General features: G+C 35.1%; 1 protein-coding gene across 5 annotated transcripts in view; it reads right to left on the reverse strand.

Annotated features, from left to right (window-relative positions):
* Nucleotides 1-749: 749 nt before the first annotated feature.
* The window catches only part of CPSF6 (cleavage and polyadenylation specific factor 6), a 31,531-nt gene continuing 12,525 nt past the window's right edge, over nucleotides 750-19,755 (reverse strand). Inside the window, exons 4-11 of one of the 5 annotated variants that reach the window (XM_048300359.1) lie at nucleotides 19,242-19,387; nucleotides 18,412-18,585; nucleotides 16,762-17,266; nucleotides 15,458-15,550; nucleotides 14,343-14,458; nucleotides 13,852-14,005; nucleotides 13,066-13,257; nucleotides 750-5,521 (exon numbers count right to left, since the gene is read on the reverse strand). In XM_048300359.1, coding sequence (XP_048156316.1) covers nucleotides 13,071-13,257; nucleotides 13,852-14,005; nucleotides 14,343-14,458; nucleotides 15,458-15,550; nucleotides 16,762-17,266; nucleotides 18,412-18,585; nucleotides 19,242-19,387 — 1,375 coding nt within the window. In that variant the 3' untranslated portion in view covers nucleotides 750-5,521; nucleotides 13,066-13,070. Of the gene's footprint in view, nucleotides 12,931-13,065; nucleotides 13,261-13,851; nucleotides 14,006-14,342; nucleotides 14,459-15,457; nucleotides 15,551-16,761; nucleotides 17,267-18,411; nucleotides 18,586-19,241; nucleotides 19,388-19,755 lie in introns of all 5 variants that reach the window. The other 4 variants (XM_048300357.1, XM_048300358.1, XM_048300362.1 and 1 more) reach the window with 4 other exon arrangements.

Consider the following 19,755-nt stretch of genomic DNA (forward strand, 5'->3'; position numbering starts at 1 on the left):
AGAAATAATTACAGCACAGAATCTAGCTGTAACTATCTTAGAATGTCCACCCTCCAAGTTTTAATATCTGAAAATTTGAAAAGTCTGGAAATAATGAGAATTGCAAAGAAATTAGACAAGCTAAAAATGAAGACAGACAAAAGTATTTTTTAATATAAAAATGGTCTTTATTCCTTCAATACAAGGTAAACTACTATTGCAGTAGACCAACACAAAAGTTGGACAGCAAATTGCTTAACAGTCTCCTAAAGGCTGAAAAAAAGAAACCTATGAAAGCTAAAAGTTGTGCAGTATTTCAAGTATAACATCTAAAAAATAAGAAATTATCCCTAAACTTACAGATTATTTCAGTACCTCTGCTGAAAATGTATTGAAATCCACATTTGCTAGGATACCATCTTACCTTGTGGAGAAATATAGGTCTCCAAAAACTCCAGTATTCAACAGACTCTTTGGCCTGCCAGCATCAGGAAACTGTTTACTATATATATAAAATCCTTTGGAGTCAGGCATTCTGACAGGCATCCATTTCCTTACATTTTGCATTGCAATTCTGCATTCCAACTTGGACAACCCCCCTCCTGTATTTCAAACCATTTCTTGAATATTTTACTCATATACCCTTGTGCAAAGCAGGAACCAGGAAATGGAATGGTACAGGAAGACAACACAACCTTTTGTTTAGAAAGTCAGCAGTGCTGGTAATCATCATAAAAATGTTATCGTTTACCAAACAGGAATGTATTTCACCTTTAAAATACTCAGCTTTTTTTTTTTTTTTTTTTTCTTTCTTTATTATTTAAAAAAAGGACAACTGTAAGGAATAAGTAAGGAATATGAATTTGCAATCACTTATATTTATAAAAGCACATACATTCCTCATTTTCTTACATCTGAAGATCAAGGGAATGTCTGTTTCATAATGTGATAATAATATGCACAGTTTAAAATATTTTCTATTACAAAATACTGTGTACAAGAGGGTGAGGCTGAAGTCAATTAGATGAATATACTCCGAAGTGTTATTTCTGAAATCATGTAAAAATCACATTACATTGTATGAATAGATGGGAATTTTTACAACTTAAATGCTCCATTCCATTGAGATCAAAGGTGTACTGCTTACTGTTTTCAAGAGACTTCTGTAAAACTAGTGTATTTAGAAGATTTAAGCACGGGCATAGGCATCAGCATCATCCCAGAACCTATTGCAATCACTGGAGCTACAGAAAGGGTTTGAGAATTAACAAAAGTATTATATACAAATGGAATGAGGAGCTTTATTGTATTTTGTCCAACATGGGGGAAAATTAATCCCACAAGAACATCAAATTGATTAATTTCTATACCCCAAACTGCTCCTTAGTAAATTTATCCTCTAATGCTAAAAGGAATTCTAAAAATACATGGGATTTCAGACGTTAATGGGGTATGGGGAGGAAAGGGGAGGAAGGTGAAATAACTACAAAACCAAAAAACCCCCAACTCGAACACCCCCATCCACCCCAAGCCAGTCTGAAGTATTAATTGCAAGGCATCATAATTGCAAGAGACAGTATTTCTGCATAAACATCATGATTCATTAGCATGCTGCAACCATTATGTTCAAGACCTGTGCAGTCAATTACCAAAATAATTTGAATCTCAACTGAATCCACATTGCTTCTCTTCTATGTTAAAATTGCTATTTTGGAAAGAATTCAAGTTAATTTTTTTTTTTTTATATGGACACTGAGCTGCACTTTCCTTCTCTAAAATCTTGAAGGGTTTCTATTTTGATGCAGAAGCAATTTAGTGTCTTAAATCTCTGAAGAATACCAGTCTTAAACGTGCATGTTTTATATTTAAATCTACATGACTGACAGTATCTTAACGAGCACTGTATTAGGAAATTTAAGGCTGTATCTCAGTTTACACAAGAATCATAGACAACTTTAACAGGCTATGTATAAAATTCTATAAATAAAAATGGGAGCAAAGTCTGTTTAACCTGTACACAGAGAGCAAGTGGATAAGGAAAGAAAATCAGGAATTAAGTATTTCTATAAAGAATGCCATGTATTTTACTAGAAACACAGATGACAAGTATATACAACATTTAAATCTCCAATTATCCACATACAACTAGGAAAAAAAACATTTACAAGGGTTGGGGTATGCAACTAAACAACCAGGTAAAAAAATACAGTTAGAAAAACTAAGCCTCACCGATTTCAAAGGAACAAAACCAAAAAGTACTCAGTCCATAAAGAAAAAAGCTAATGTCTAAATGTAATAAAAATATCTTGTTTAACACAAAAAACAACATCTATCCAAGCTTATAAGCCACACTGTAAATAAAAGTTTGAAGTTCTGACAAACATTTTTCAAAACGTAATCAGAACAAAAATTATTGGCACAGAAAGCAAAAAGGGAATGAGGAAAAAAAAAGACTGTACAGTTTCCAAAATGCTATGTTCTTCTTCTTAAGTACTTTGACCTGCAAAAACGTATAGTCCTGTAAAATTTTTACTTTAAAAAAACCACCCTCTACTTCTAAAAAATACATCACCAATAAAACAAATTCTCTTGGTAAAGCACCACCACCCCCTAAGTCACTACTAGCTAGTTTTGTCTTTCAAGATAAAGGACACAGCCTTAAGATAATATTTTCAATGTTACTTATAAACTCAATATTTGAAAGAAATTAAGTATTTCCTCACAGATTATTTCATCCTTTCATCAGCAAAAGGAAACGAAATGCAGCTGAATGAATATTAAAGAGCAGTAGCCATCATGGCATCACCATCAGTCACTATGTTTCCAAACTGCCATTTCCTGCATGTGCACAGGAAATTGCCAGGAACATTTAGTAAACCAAAACTCGGTAAAAATTCTACTACAGATCCAGTTATACATGATGTACATTAGGCATATTCCTTTTTGGTGTCTATCAGGGTCTTTGGGTTTTTTTCTGTACATTTTTTTGTTTTATAAAAAAAAACTAACAAAGGAAACTCACAACAACAAGAGTATTATCTAAATTGCAACACAGTACATTTATCAGTTAAAACTAAGTATTTGGAGAACAGGCAGAAATAATGGGCTTCATACAGGGATCTCATCTCTCAGGTCACAATGGTCATTCTGTTTAATTAACTTATGTTATTTACCTGCTGCTATTCCCTCCCTGCTATTTCCATTGCCAGCACTGGAAATAAGTGAGTGAGAAATTACACTCTATGTAAAAAGAGCAACAGTCTCCTTAAATCTATTTCAATGTGGACTAAAATATCAGTTCCTGCATAAAATGCTTGTAAAGTTAATTTTTTTTATTTTAAAATTTAATATATCTATGCAATGGAACATTACTTACCTGCTGTTTTTTCAGTATTAGCTATTCCCCATTTAACTGCTACAGGCAGGTAATTTCTTCCTTAAACTTATTACACACAATAGTAAACAATGTTTTTAAGTAAAGAAAAAGAAGTTACAACAGTACTGTTTGTAACCAATACCTATTCACAAAAAAAAGCAGGAAGTGACTCATGACTTGCTTGATACAACTTTCAGTTTTACAAAATTTTTAAAGGCAGTTTTCATCTTTAAACAGGATTAAACAAACACGTGAAATATCTTCTCAGTAGCAAATAGTTCAATAAACACCAGTGATCCCATGCATGAGGAACTGAGGTACACAATTTAAGAAAAAAATAAAAAGGGGCAAGTCCAACAGCATCAACCTGGCTGCAGGAAACCTGGTTGAATAGTAGGTGCCAAAAATATTAGAGCATTTCAGACTTATGCAAAACTTTTGCAGTTGCACAAGCTACTGGTCCCAACTCAGTAAAGCATAAAAATCACTCATGTATGCAAATACGATACTTAAAGCATACTTAATGTTTACATTCCTTGAAATTTATGAAATGTAAGCACATGGTTTTATATGCTGTGGAAAAATCAAACAGATATAAGTGCTCTCCTGAACAGGATAACATTTTAAGTCAGCTGTAAAATCTTCAAAATTGGTAAAAAAGAAATCAAGAGGCTTCTAAGAGTTGCCTCTTAAAGCCATCTGAGGTCTTGAAACTTAACTTAAAACATTAAGTGCAGCTATTTGAACGAGCGACAACTCCAAGAGCATGTCCGTTACGTAATGCTTTACAATAGACTAAAAGCGAGCCTTTGCACAAGGCTGACAGAAACTAAAGTTTTGCAGCTTTTATGAAATTTCTATTTGCTTGCATTTCACACTTGATGAAATTTAAAACAAATTCTTTAATTTGATGCCTACTTTCACTGAGTGCTCCAATAATTTGTTTTTAGGTAAATTTACAAAACCTCATCTGACAAATTTAACCAGTGCCATTTTTTGCTAAGACATTTAAATATTGCCCATTGGTAAACAAGGACATACAAGTGTACCTTCTCTTTTATATGCATGTGTGAATAAACCCCGAAGTATTAAGAAAATACCAAAAACATGAAGTAATAAAAACGGTAACATCTTGTTTCTTCTGGCACATTTCTAATATACAACTATGTACAGACTGCTACGGCCTTGGGGGTGGACAGGGAACACAGACAAGCACTATTACTATAAAACTGTAAACAACTGCAGGATTTTGCGTGTTTTAAACCTAACCTTTCTAGCCCTTATTATGGGCAGTTTAAGTTCATATGAACAGTTTAAGTTTATACTAACTGTAGTGTCAATAAGGATCAGGGCTGTACGAGAGATAAAATTTTCAGTGTGCTAAAAATCACAGATCTGGGACTATCTCTCCTCAGAACAACTGACCACAGAGAACTGCAGTTTTTACAGTTTTATATGTCAATTAGCAAATTCACAAGCCACCTAGGTAAACACTGCTAAAAAGCAAAATAGCATTAAAGGTTTTATGTAACCACCTGGTTTTGTATCAAAATTGAGTGGGAGAGCGCAACATTAGTACGTTTAACTCACTCGCTGAATGCAAGATTAGGTTGAGGCATATGCAAGAACTATTGCGATGTTTTTGAAGACAGCATCAATGTTTTCATTGTAACATTATCTTTAAATATTGCTGAACACATGACTTTCCCTGAGGTGTAAACATCAAATAACTTGAACAGCTTTACACATCAGCCCCATTAAACAGTTTATTACAACACTACATCTACTGTAATCAGTGGTGCTGTGTACAGACATTATAGGAACAGTTTAACATGAACAAACTACTATAAAAACAAGCATTTACTTGACTTTTTTTCAATTGCTTGCACATTATAATTGCCAAATGTATATAACCAGTAATAAAGTTGCAAAAGCTATAAGGTTTAAATCACACAGGTTTCCCTCAAATAAAACAGTTAAGCAACATAAAAAAGTAAAAGAGCTACTGGTTACCATGTATGCAGATTTGCTTTATTCAGATCTACTCCTGTTCATTTTATCCATGAATCCTTACAGGCTCAGTTCAATCACATGAAGCAAACTGCTGGACAAGCATCTTTCCTTGAAGAATGTATCTTGTCTTGCATGCTGTTCCTCTTCCTTCAGCTGTAATGTGTCAAAATTTGTGATGTAGATTTTGCTAGTCCCCATAACACATAGAAAATTGTTGGCTTATCTATACATACACAACTCGTGCATCTACTTCACCATGATGTAAACTAACACAAAATACCCAGAAGCAGTAGCTACTCATTTGAAGTTGTTTTCTAATACAGTAATTAAAAATAAGATTCATGTTGTTGTACAACAAAGTTGAAAGAATATAAACTTCACAGTTAAAAGTACTGATGATAAAGAAAGAAATAACTACTGCTCCTGTGACTGATGGCAACATTTATATAGAACACTTCCTAAAGTATGCATTCTGCAAAAGTAACTGAACAAGAATTTAATTTTACCACAATTCAATTTTTACATTTTTACCTGCCCACTTACAGAAGTTTTAAGCTGGTTTGACATTTAAGTAATTTATTGATTGTATAATGAAGTGGATGGCTCACAGCTCAGTAACATTTAAAAGCACACAGAATCTGACACCAGTACTTCAAAATTTTCAGACTCGTGGCAAGGTGGATGGGGTTCACATCTAAAAATACACACTTGCAGTTTAAGCACAAGAACCCACATTTCAATTAATACAATGTAGATTTGCAGGTTTCCTCACCTACTTGGCCTAGAAAAAACCCCAAACCCTACTTCCTACTCTCATCTATTTTGGCAAACAAGGGAACCACACAATTCAGAGTTAATTACTATAAGAGTTCACAAAATACTTGTGATGGTATAATTCCATACACTGGATTTCAGTTCAATTCTATTACAAAACAGTTAGCTATCTTAATTTCAATCATAATTCACAATTTCAACATTCAGTAATTTCAAAATAGTTTCAATCAAATTATTAAAAAAGCCAACACATTAAATTGTTCATTTGAAAACCAAGACATTTAGAGAAGCAATTTCATGAACAGGCAACAGTACACAGCTGTCAAATATTCTTCTACTAGTACAATAATTTCAAAACTGGGAAAACTAAGTATTCAATTTTTCTTCTTCATTTCCTCAAAGTGACTGTTAATAATAACTTCAAAAAAATCCAAAGTATAACCAACTAGACTCTATACACTACAGTATGCACATAAACTAATCCAAATCAGTGAGTGAAATTTCTTCTCTTATACACCGACTTTGTTCTCAAGTCCTGAATGCATCAGCCAGTAACTACTTTTGGGGAATTTCCTTCCCCAGAGGCCAATACTTCCATAGGTGATATGTACTTTTGAAATTAATTAGTAGCAAAGTGACAAAGTGCTGCCTCCACCAGAAAAATATGTTTGGAGTTGTGAGCTAAGTTAGCACAAACAGACAGGAGAGAATCTCAGTTTTCCAGTGGAGAAAGTAAGTAGCTGACAGCTGTGAGACTGCACGTCAGAATTTGCTGCTCTCATCATACAATTGCTGCAGCCAGAATTATGGATCTTTATTACGTCTACAGCAACAGTTAACAGATCCGAAGCACCCTATATGTGATTTATAATACTACTATAAGAAAGCTTCAGTTCCTGGGAATAATTTGTTGATTTATAAAGGTACTTATGGAACTACAGAAACTCCAAAGAATGCACAATAAAGTGAATTTAGGATTAATGTTTTTTGGTATAGGGCTCTTAAGACGGTCAGCACCACACTGAGCCTTCATTTTTAAAAACGTGACCAACTAAAATCCAAAGCAGTGTACATTTTGGTTCAAAGTGTTCTGCCACTGTATCTTGGCAAAACTGGAAACCCTAGTGGTTCCAAAAAAAAAAGATCTGTATGGATTATACCTGTGTGCTCAGCCCTTTTCAGTATTCTACAAGCAAGTAGAATATTGAAGCAACAAACAACTCAAAAAAAAAAATTAAAACTCTAGTCAGCATTTCTTGGCAATACTGTTTTCCATCTGCCTCAAGCTCATATATAAGCTATCTGTCCCAAGCATGTGTTAGAGTTGTACAATTTAACACCAGACAGCAATCAGTTTCTCAGCATTTCTACCAAAATTTACCAAGTCTACCCAAATTTCAGACTTAGGTGTTGAATAGACATTTTGTGGTTTAAAAGTTAGGGGTTTATGCCAGAATATTTCACAAATGAAATCCCAGAACTTTAGTAATCAAACATTTCTGTATTTATGCAAGATGCAACTTGAGCACTTTTTTACCCACAAAGACACACTCTTACAACAAAACCCAATAGATTTCTTATATATGTATCAAAAGCATCTTGCAATAGCAGCTCTAATTTTTCCCCTGTAAATTCCAATTATCTAAATAATCACATAAAAGCTTTAAACAGCCTTTAAAATTTTGAAAATTCTACAGCAGTTTTAAAGCTGTATATACATATACCCATCAAGTTTTATTATAGTAGTGTATTTTCAGAGATTGAATTTCAATCTCACGTTCACAGTCCAGTAAAATGCACAATATACATTTGTTATTGTATCCTACAAGCTCCTATGAATTACTTCATGTAATTCTCCTTTGTTTTATTCTATACATGAAGAAAAAGAAATACACAAACCAAAAACCCCACAGAAAGTATCATCTTAAAAGCCAAAAAATTCTTTTTAACCTACATTCCAAAACATCACAAAATACCCCAAATATTCTCATGGTTTAGCTATAACATAGTGAGAAGGAAGGATTTTCAAGCTTGACTTTCTATTTGTCTTTCAGCATGTAAGCAAATACACATGTGGTTCTGTTCTGTTCACCATACACATACAGACTATTTTATCACCCCTAGCATCTTCTCACATTTGCTGCCTCTTCCCATCTCCTATTATGAGTGTACTTACCTGCTGTCTTTGTTCAGTCTTAGTGTATAATTTAATATCAACACAACAACAATTTCATGACTGTATAAATAATTTTACGTGGGGGAAAATCCTCCCAAACTAATTTCATTTGTCAAGTATCTTTCTTCCACTATCCCAGCCTGTCTATTCACCAAAAATAACTGATGAACAGAGAGGTGCGGTCAGAAAATTCAACCTTTAGTTTACAAATTAAAAAGATATGAATTATTGGCAAGTGTTTTTCACATTAATATATGAGGAAGAGACAAAAATGTAGATCGGGCTGCCACAGGAAAACATAAAAATGAAGATCTCTCACATCTCCTCTTTTTTTGGTAAAAAGAAATCTTAGTTCTCAAACCACAATGAGCAAAAGTAAAAAAGTGAATTTTTTCCATTCTTTGAAGAATATTGCATCAAACCAACATTTTCACTTCTGTGTTTCATGGGGAACTTTTCACACAGAACAAATTTGTCAAAACTAATGAATTCACAAATAAAAAAGCCCAGGATATGAGGAACTAAAAAAAAAATGAGTGTCTAAAGACACCTCAGAAGTCAATAAAATTACAGCAACATATTCATGGGAAAAAAGTAATAAAAGTTATGCATTTGAAAGTAAGTAGCATAAGATATTCCGCTCATTTTTTAAATCATTGTTTCACCCTCAAGAAAATCAGATTCACCACTGAACATTAACAGACAAACTATGTGTTTCTGCAAAGCACCAGAGTAATGATAAAACAGACTTTAAAAAGCACATAAAGCAGTGGCACTGCTTGCCTCTATCGTGCTATGCTGGATTTCAAATACTGAATCAGATGCACAAAGCATCATTTCTCTGATGAACGCTAAATACAGAAGAATAGTGCCAGCCCCACATATGTGCTTCCTCAAAAACACACACACACAAAAAAAAAAAAAAAAAAAAAAAAAAAAAAAAGAGAGATTAGGTAAATAATATTCATAATAGCTTAAGACTAAGACCTGATATAATTCTGGACAGGTATGTATACCCAGGTCTTGAACAATGCTACCACATGATTCACTTAATATTAACTAGAAGTTTATTAAAATAGCCTATTAAAAAAAGGCATTTTCCAATTGTTTACAAGGTTTTTTAAAAGGCTAATTTCATACTTCGCTTGATGTTTAAGTGGTTATTAGTGCAGTCACAGGACAGTTCCAGCTTAGAGAAGCAAAAATATAATGAATGGTATGTAAGCCATTAGTACCATTTCCCCTCCTACTGACACAAAAAATTCCAACCATCTTACTTCTTGAATCACTCAAAAGCTGAAACTAACTTCGGAGTGATCTGAGAGCAGTTTTTGAAGAAGCATATGAGCCTCAGACCTTCAAATTATTTTGCTTACAGTGGTTTGAGAGCAGAAAAATCAGAGAATAAACATGAAATATGGAGTACAAATTCTACATACATATCAACTGTTACAATGTTGTGGTTTTGTCTTTGTAAATCAATCCAAATCCAGTTTAAATAGGAAATAATCAACCCAATAACAAAAACACAAAATGAAAAACTTAACATTCAGCAGTTATAGAAATTCAGACAGATTAAGATTGGGACAATGTATCAGCTAGAAATACATTACTGAGTATCAGTTAAATAAAAAAAAATTCTGCCTAGTAAGTCAGGACTCATGCTAATGAAGTTACATTACTATTCTGTTTGTACACATTAATTTTGCTGTTAATTCTTCTAAATGTCATTCTACTGGGTTCTTAGTTTTTTTGACTAATACTGGTTAGATATTTGTCTTAAATCCACTGCTCCCTTCTATATTTATAGGCTTTCTATGAGCAAAGGCAAGATGTTCCAAGGAAGCATTCAGCTTACAGTAATTCGGGAGAATGGATTGAAGCCTTACGCAAGTGAAGGCACAAAAATCTTGCAAGAATTTAATTTTAAATCATGAAGTGTACAAACAGAAGTGTAAACACCTGGTATGGTACAACTAAACTTTTTATAGAGTTTTATTGTTATAAACATATTTTGTAAGTCATTCCAATTTAACCCATCTCTATAAATGTAATACAGTACAAACCGAATTTCACTGTTTACAAAAATGTTCACAATGGACCCTCAGAATCCTTCTAAACTAGACGTGTTAACATTTTGGAAAAATGCCAGTACAGTATCACAGTTATGACTATAGGTACACAATAAGGAGAAATATAGGTGCCATTCATAGGGTGCAGGCACAGAGGCAACTTCATGTTTTCTGGCAAAACACATTAATATGGGGAATAACTCGTTTCAGCACTGTTGATATTTATTAAATGACTGAGTGTTAAATCCATTTATGAATATTATTCAATGTAAAAAATGAAACAAAAAATGTATGGCAACATACATCTTAGTGAAAATGAAACATACAAACCAGGAGATAACTGTATTTCTTTTATGTGTGTGTGTGTGTGTGTGTGTGTGTGTGTGTAAATATATAAAAACAAAACTACAATAAAGCTTTTCTTCATTAAGACAGCAACAAGACAAAATGTTTACAACTTAACTTAAAAAAAATACCAAATGCTTTCAATTACATGTAGTATACTAAATTTGCCCTTTAAAGCAAGTTCTTAGGACCTATTTTCTTTGCACAAGGGAATCCTACCAAGATACCCTTTTGAAAGAAAAGAGAAATCCCAACACACACCAAAGCTGAAGGATCTTCCAAATATAAATCCCACCTCAACTGAGACTGAAATCACAGCCTCAGTGTAAATTGTGCTTTGGAAATTATGAAATGCAACCTAATGCTGTTTGATATATTTTCTTTGGGTAACAGAGTAGGAAATCTGTACTTGGCACAGTAAATCTTTATCTACGTGCACAACAGTAAATACACAAAAATTAAAGCTACATTAGTAAACTATGCCAACGGTTAAAAAAATTATCTTTCATTCCAGGCTATTAACAATTTTTAGTATGGCTTGCTCATCTCCACCAGAAGGAAAACATTCTGGAAATGCATCCATTACTCAGCTCAATGGTTACCCCTATTTGTAACAACTATGTGCAAATATCAAAAATATACAGTTATTATAAAAGGTAAAAACTCAGTTCAACAAAATAAACTACATTTACTTTTGTTATATGTATACTTTTACGTTATTTTACAATTAAGAACCACAGTTGATATTTTTACTAAATTCAAGAAATATTTCTACCAATCAATTTTTAATGGCAAAAAGTGGCATTAACAGAAATATACTGCCAACTTTATTTTAGATGCCATGTTTCACCTTCCTGTTTAAGCCTTTGGCTCCCCTTCTCTAGGTCAGTTACTTCTTTTTGTGTCCCCTGTTAGCATATGAACCCGAGACAACATCCCACTTAATTCTCAACACACTAAGAGCATTTAGTATCATAATTTGTTCTCTCCCAGAAAAACATCAGTGACACAAAAAGCCTGACTGAAAAACTGACACTTAACACATACAAAACTGTATTTTCACTTAGGACTATACTACGTTTTACTTGACTTTTTGAAGTTTTGCTCTGTAACGTTGGCAAATGAACTTCCATGAATAAATAACACATGCAAATCTGGAAACTAAATCTGAGGTTAAATCTAAGAAATGGAAGCTGGGCAGACAGGCACATCTACAAGCTCCAATTTCAGTGTAGATGTAATGGGAAGTTCTTTTAAAAAGGGAAAAGACCACTAGAGAGTCACTATTAGATAGGGTTGGGTTGGTTTTTTTTTTCAATTGTCAAATATAAGGAATCATGGGTAGCTTTAATTCCCAACCTTCGAAACAGTACATTATATAATGTAAACATTTCTATGCATTTTAAAGCAGTACACTGAAAAAACCCATTGTTTAGCATGGTACTCTAGCTGTCTAGACATCTGATGTATACAAGACTTCAGATACATGAAATAAAAGAGCATGTTAGTTTGTGAACAACCAGAAAAAAATCAATTCTTTTGTCATGTATTTGTTTACTAGTCTTCAGAAAATGACTTTACTACCAGAAGGGGGAGGGATTGAAAAATCAGGGTGGTGGGCAACAACTGGTAATAAATTTTACTGAAGATTAACACCTGAATTTAGCTAGAAGGCAGAAGATACTGACAGGTCACATTTCATAAAATCAAGACCAAAATCTGGTTATATTTCCTGAATTTGACTAAAACTCACCAGGAAAAAGAAAAAAACAAAAAAACCAACACAAAACAAAACAACAAAACCCACAAATACTAAAACCCAAAAAATCACCACTGTACTTGTGCAAGGACAATAACTGTATGGACACTGAAATAATCCACACACAATCTATGAAGGGCTAAATGCTGCAGTCCTTACACACGTATATTTTAAAATACAAAATCAGTATTTTTAAATACAATTAAGGAATAAAGCTGTAAAATTCATATAATCTTCTAAGATTACAAACAGAACAGTCTTACTTACTGACATTTTAAGAAGTGGTTCAATCACATTTCAAAAAAACTGGGAAGACTATTATCAGCCAAAATAAAAGAAGTGGCATGCAAAATGTAGAAGATAATTGCATAAATTCTTGCTCCCTCCCAAGACTAGTTAATTACCTGTTATTACTTACCTGTGGTCATGCCAGGTGCTGCAAGAAGAAAGTGGTTCAGTACATACTGCAGGATCATTTAAATACAGATATGAACGGTATAAATCATCTCAAACCTAGAGTGGTTACTTTTAGTAAGCCAGTAAAGTTCAAGAACATGAAAGAAAAGCTCACCTTCTTTAACGGTGACGATATTCTCTCTCTCTGTCTCGCTCTCTGTCACGATCTCTGTCACGATCACGATGCCTCTCTCTCTCACGGCTTCTTTCCCGGTAATAGTCATCGTGACGATCTCTACTACGTGATTTGTGGCGCCTACTTTTTTCTCGTGACCTACTGTGGTCCCTCTCTCTGGATCGCTCACGTCTTCTAAAAGAAATTACTTCATTAACTTTTTCTTCAAAATACTTGTCATCCCCACACCAGTTTTGTACTCTGCTTAGGAGTATGAATTTGACCAAAAATAGATACGAGAGAAAGATCTGTTCATCGCAATGCAGGTCTATTTTTGTACATACAATTAAAGATACCTGGTACAAAGAGTGGTGCCTAAGAACGCAGTAACAGGTAGTAAGGGGCACCCACTTTCTAATCTAGCAAAGAAAAGTCGAAGTACATACTCAGAATGGAGGATGACTGAAATCAGCTGGGGGAAATGCACCTCATCTCAAATGATCACTACAACATGGCTGCTAATCTACATATGGAAAATCTGTGCCAAAACCACTAAATTAAACTAAGAGCTCAATTGAAGCTAGTCAGATCAATTTTGAAAAGAGGGTTAATTAAAAGGCAGCTTTCCTAAGTTCAGGAAACACTTACTTGGTTCCTTCACACATTTCCTGTGCAACTCAGCAAATCACTGAACTTCTTACATGCCTTACTTTCTTCTCTGTAAACTAGTCCTGCACTACACCTTCTCTTTCCTAAGTAAGAGCAGATGGAAAAGGAAAGTTTTACCTGGATCCAGAACCATAGGACTTGGACTCAATTCCATGAAGGCAGTCCTGAAGAGAGCTAATAAGTACTTTGCAGCGATCATCTGCAGATACTTTGGACTGTTTGATTAAGGAAATTGCAGTTACCAAGGTCTCTATAGCACTTCCATAGTCCCCTGAAAATGATGTAAGATGAGGATCAGAAAATTATGCAAATTAAAACATAGATATTTATCTCTAACAGTATTATCATTTTGAGTATCTTCTCTTAAGCAGCCATCTAGATAATTTACGGTAGCACCAAATACTAAAATACTGTCCAGATCAGTGCTCAGAAGGTTTTCTTAGAAACTAGCTGAAGCACAATTCAAAATCAGTCATAAATTGTACCTAAATTCAGTGTCCTATTAGGAAAATGTGGGTTCAGACCTTCCAGAGTCCTGATTTAAAAAAACCCTATAAATTCTTTTCAGTTGGGTACAATAGCAAACACATTAATTGAGTTTTACTAACCAGCACTGGCATCTGATACAGCTCTCGAAATGGCACTGCTTGAGATCGCCCTATTTCTATTCATGATTTCTTCAAATTCTGCTTCACTTAGAGGTGTCCTTGCAGCATCCATTTCTCTGCAAGCAATAAAACTGGTATTTAAAAGGTTAAGGAGAACTTCAGAAGCTATCATTGCAATTTCAACAATCCAAGTTTGCAACTTTAAGCAGTGACAAACAGAAAAGAAAGCAGGATCTGGGTTTGGTTTTGGTTTTTGTTAAGGACCATCGTTATAGTATAAAATCCTGAAAGCTTAAAAAAAAACCCCAAAAAACCCCAACAAACCAACCAACCAACAAAAAACAAACCCAAAAAACAATTAAGACACTGCTGTATAAATAGACTTATTTTTTGTTCATCCCATCTATTTCAAACATTCAGCAGCACTTAATATTGTGCTTTACAAATATTTACAATTTTCATAAAATCCTTGAAGGTACGTAAATAGATATTCCCAACTGAATGGATGTGGAAATACATGTACATAGGCAATGCAACTTTGAGCAAAATTAGAGATAATTTTCATAACAGTACTGGAATCAGAACTATATGATCCTGTTTCCCAGATCTTAACTAAGACCAGAATGCTGTAACTTTTGAAAAACAAATATAGTTATCATCTTTAAAACACTCAATTTTCTGAATGATATGTCAGCATTTTACAGCAATTTTTTTTTTTAAATTTCTGGTCAAGTTCAAGGTACTCCAATTTAATCTCCATACTAGTCACAGTAAGGAGGAAGCAATAAAGCAGAATCCTCATACTCATTACACTTCAATTATCAGCTACCTATAGAGGGTTTGCAAAGTAACAGAAGTAAACCTAAATTTTCCCAAAAGTTTTGCAGTGTCCTATTAGCCAGTCTGTGTCACATAGAAAATTTGGAGAAATGTGTTAAGAGATAAATGCTGAGACTGTCAAACTGGCCCACTGCTTGATATTTCTAGAACAGTGTTAGTTCTTCTGGTAGAAAGAAAATGCAGAATAATAAGCAATGCTATCCTCTTAATTGCAAGAAGTGGAACAAGATCCTATAGCCAGTTTAGCATAAGAGGAAATGTCTAAAAATTCATACCTCCCTGAGTTTTGAGTATTATTTTTCGTGTGCCTCCCATAGAATGGAATATGTAATTTTTCTCTTATGGACATGTTATTTCCAGTGAAACGCCTATGATATATAATTAATGACAATTTAAATAGTTATGGATGATAGCTTTAACATTATTAATGAAAATACTGGACAGTAAGTTATACTGTCCTATTCCCACTCCTTCCCTCCCCAGACATTCTATAAACTGCAGACAACCTTGATTTTGTCCATCAAAAAACACCCAACACCTTATAGTCTTATATTTCAGGCAATTAAGCCAAATGCTTGAATTTCTAGGGTTTTTTTGTATGAACATCACATGTACAAATGCTTGGGCAGGGTTTAAACTTTGTGGTAAAAAAAGCATCCCAGCAAAGCATCTTTGCAGAAAACATTTTAAGCCAGGAAAGTGTGTCTCATGCTAGCAATAAAATTACTATTAAAAAATTCAAATCTAACTATGTAAAATTGTCCCTCTTACAATTTATGCCAAAATTTTTGACAAATACAAATATGGTGAAAATCAAGAAACAGCAGCAAGACAGAGATGCTTGAAATCACAGATGAAAAAGATGTTTCAAACAAGAAGTGAAAAACTTGACAAGTCAAGTCAGGGACTTAAGAATTCTGTCGCAGATAGGATTAACCATAGAAAAAGCCACTGCTACAGACACAGCAAGATTGCACCAAAGGAGCAGAAACATCTTGGTAGGAAAGGAAGGTAAAAGTCTTGCAGTAAATTCACACCTGGCTTTTAAGACAAACACTAAGTTTTAATTAAATCCTGAAGAAAAAAGGGACAAGCAATGCTGCTGAAAGATGAAAATGGTATGAGCTTGGTAAGACCTCAACATATGCACATATTTGAAAAAGAAAACTCCAGAGCATTCTTAAAAGGCAGCCTGCAAAGCACGATGATACAGGTAAAAGTCAGAATTTCAAGTTAAGACAGAAGCACAACCAGAAGCTACTGCATAAGAAGTGATATGTAAGTTTACATGTAGAACACATGGAATGATGACATTGCCAAATAAAACAAACAGTTCAGAGCTGAAAAGGGAAAGTAAGATTACTGGTGTTACATTTCAGGATTTTCTTCCTGCTGCAAACACGTTTCTCAGATTTATTCCCCTGGAGAAGTTAGAAGGGGCAAACTACAGGACTGGTGGGATCCCTTTTGGCCCTACTTCTAATTGTTCCTAACATTTGCATTAGAAGGGAAAAATCAAATGCTTCCAACAAGAGGAGTAAAATATGCGACCCAAACACATTAGACCAAAAGAACTCACCTTCCAGGTGGCCCATAGTCACCTCTGTCATATGGTGGAGGTCGGCCATATGGATCTGTTGGAGGTGGGCCACGGCTGTCTGAAGTGGGTATGCCACTATTGGCAGGTGGGGGGAAGAAAGCTGGATTCACATGTGGTGCCGGTGGTGGAGCACCTGGAGGTGGCCCAGGGAGATGTGGAGGAGGTGCAAGAGTCAGGGGCGGCCCAAGAGGGCCAGGCGGACGAGGGGGAAATGGACCCGGAGGTGGAGGTGGACCCTGCTGAGGTGGTGGTGGACCTGGTGGTGGCCCATAGCCTGGAACTGGTGGAGGAGGGCCTGGAGGAAGTGGCCCAAGTGGAGGCTGACCAAAAGGCTGTCCTGGAAACAGAACTGGTGGTGGTGGACGATCACCACGATTAGGAGGTCCAGCTAATGGAGGTGGGAGGACCTGACCAGGAGGTGGAGGGCCTGGTGGGCCTGGTGGGCCAGGAGGACCTAAGGGTGGACGTGGGGGAGTTTGTCCAGCTAAAATTAAAAAAAAAAAAAAAAAAAAAACAAACACACAAACAAACAAAAAAACAACAAATAAAATTGAGTGAATAAATACGAGGAAATAAAATTCTTTAAAATGCTTCCTTTTTTTTATTCTTAAAAACAATGACAAAAGAAAAAGAAAGCAACCCTCCCTCCCTGAACATTGTGCAACATGTACAAGACATGCATGTTCCCGCTTTGGGTCCAGTAGATTAGAAAATTTTTAACTTATCTGTATCTATTGATACTAGATATCTAGAGATATCTAAAGAGAACAGCATTATCTTGAAAACGGACAACGCCCCTCCTCAAATCACTTAATCATCTGCTGTTGTTTCCAAAACCCACAAGAAGATTACAAAAGCTAGAAGCCATTGCATCTTACTGCAGCTAGTCTTTCATATGGGGCTTAGGATAAAATATATATTAAAATATGGGAGAAGCTGTATCGGAGAAAGTAATGTAAATGCAGTATCCAAACCTACTCTTAGATTCTCATTACTGGCTTTTCAATTTGACGATGTCCCTTAGACTGTTGGTAGACAATTTATTACTGAATGACATTTACTAAAAAATATGTCAGCTGAAAAAAGAACTTCACCGCAGTGCAAAGCTAATTGTTTAACAGATTTCTTCCATATCAGATACTTAACTAAGCATGAAGACCTCGTCTTCAAATTTCTGGTGCCAACTAACAGACCTGTCAGTGGGCATGAATCAAAGCTGAATTTCTGATCACGCGCAAACTTGAACTACAGTAAGGAAATTAGTTACTTTACACGCTGCCACACAGGCATTCTCAGCACATATAGCAAATAAGAAAATCTGAACTATACTACATTAAAGCCAAATCTACTTGCTAACATGATCTATTTTAATTTTTTTCATACTTAAAATACATATATTAACATAGTATAAAGAATGTATCTAAAAAAGCTCTTATCTTGCTATCAAATTTAGTTAGTACAACTTCCTGGTGAATAGCAACAAAGGAACAGTCAAATCCTACAATCTAGCTGTGAACACTGATTATGGTTCATTAATTGCCTTGATCTTTATCATTTCCCAAATAAGTATACCACACTGAAACAAGAAAACACAAGTAAGACTGAAACTCCATATATGAATAATTTTACCTGGGAAAGGTGGTGGTGGCCCTCCTGGCCCTGCCGGTCCAGGGAATCTGTCTCCACCTGGAATGGCACCTGGAAAACGGCCCCGACCTCTATTACTAGGTGGAAATGCTGCTCGTGAGCTTCCTCCTGGGGGACCAGCTTTACCTTCCCCAGACATCTGGCCAGACTGTGTGGCTGCAACGGAAAAGCAGAAGCGTCATCACATACACTGAAATAGGTTAAAGCATTTCAACACTTGATCTGAAGTGCTAAAGCATGACCTTATGAGCACCAACTTGCTCCCTGTACCCAAACCCAATGCATTGAGGGAGGAAAACATTCTTTGCTAAAATACTATGCTCTACACTAAAGGACACACTAAAGGAAGAGGATCTGGAAAGACTGCCAGTCTCTTCCTTCCATGAAGCCCAAGGCTACAAATGATTAGGACTGGGAAACACAAGACATGGTGCTGAAGTACAACACAGAACCGCTCTTCCCCATTCTGTCATAAACGCAGACAGTACACACATTAGAATTTAGTCCAGTTTGTCTACAAATGTTAAATTTCTAAATGCTCTTGTGCTTTTTTTTTTTCAGATTACGTCCACAAGAAATTGAGAAAGCATCTCCAGATGTTAAGAGCTGCACAAAGCTGCAACCTTCTTTCAGAATGCAGCAGCTCTTCAGTGTATGAAGTGATTTCTTTAAACAAAGATATTACTTCATTCACCTGGACTCTAAGTATTTTATAGCTATTTTAAACCGTGTAAGAATTGTAAGACGCTGAGCTAAAAACCTGCCATTCTACTTTTTCTGCTTTTCCAAGACAGCACCTAAGAAAAGCTTACTTTTCCTTGACTGCATTTCAAATTGACTCAGAAACTGTTTATTACACGGAGTTACAACAGGATTCTGCCCATGCAATTCTCTTTTAGGCAACAAATCCATCAACTTTTTGGAAGATGCTTCCGATCCCACACCCACAAGGGCAAACCTGAAAGGAAATGAAGAAAGTTACAACACAATTTTTTTCCATTTTCTGACATCCTGATACCTCATGAAAAAGATTACACACAGTAAGCGAAAGAATACTTGAAAACTAGACACCGAAATTGTCTCCCAGGTCTTAGTCCAGTTTTCGGAGCAGATAAAATAACTTATTCTAGGATATAAAAGAAGAAAACAAAAGAGCAAGTACAAGATGCATCAAAATTTATCACAACAAAGGCAGCTTTTTGGTGGAGTATCAACAGACTACATAATGAATTCATACGACCAAGTTATTAAGCATACACTGCGTGCTCATTACTGTTAAAGGGACATGAAGGCACATTTATGCAGTGAAATTTAGGTTATCAGTGA

This window comes from Corvus hawaiiensis, chromosome 4 (assembly GCF_020740725.1).
Source record: "Corvus hawaiiensis isolate bCorHaw1 chromosome 4, bCorHaw1.pri.cur, whole genome shotgun sequence".
Lineage (NCBI taxonomy): Eukaryota > Metazoa > Chordata > Aves > Passeriformes > Corvidae > Corvus > Corvus hawaiiensis.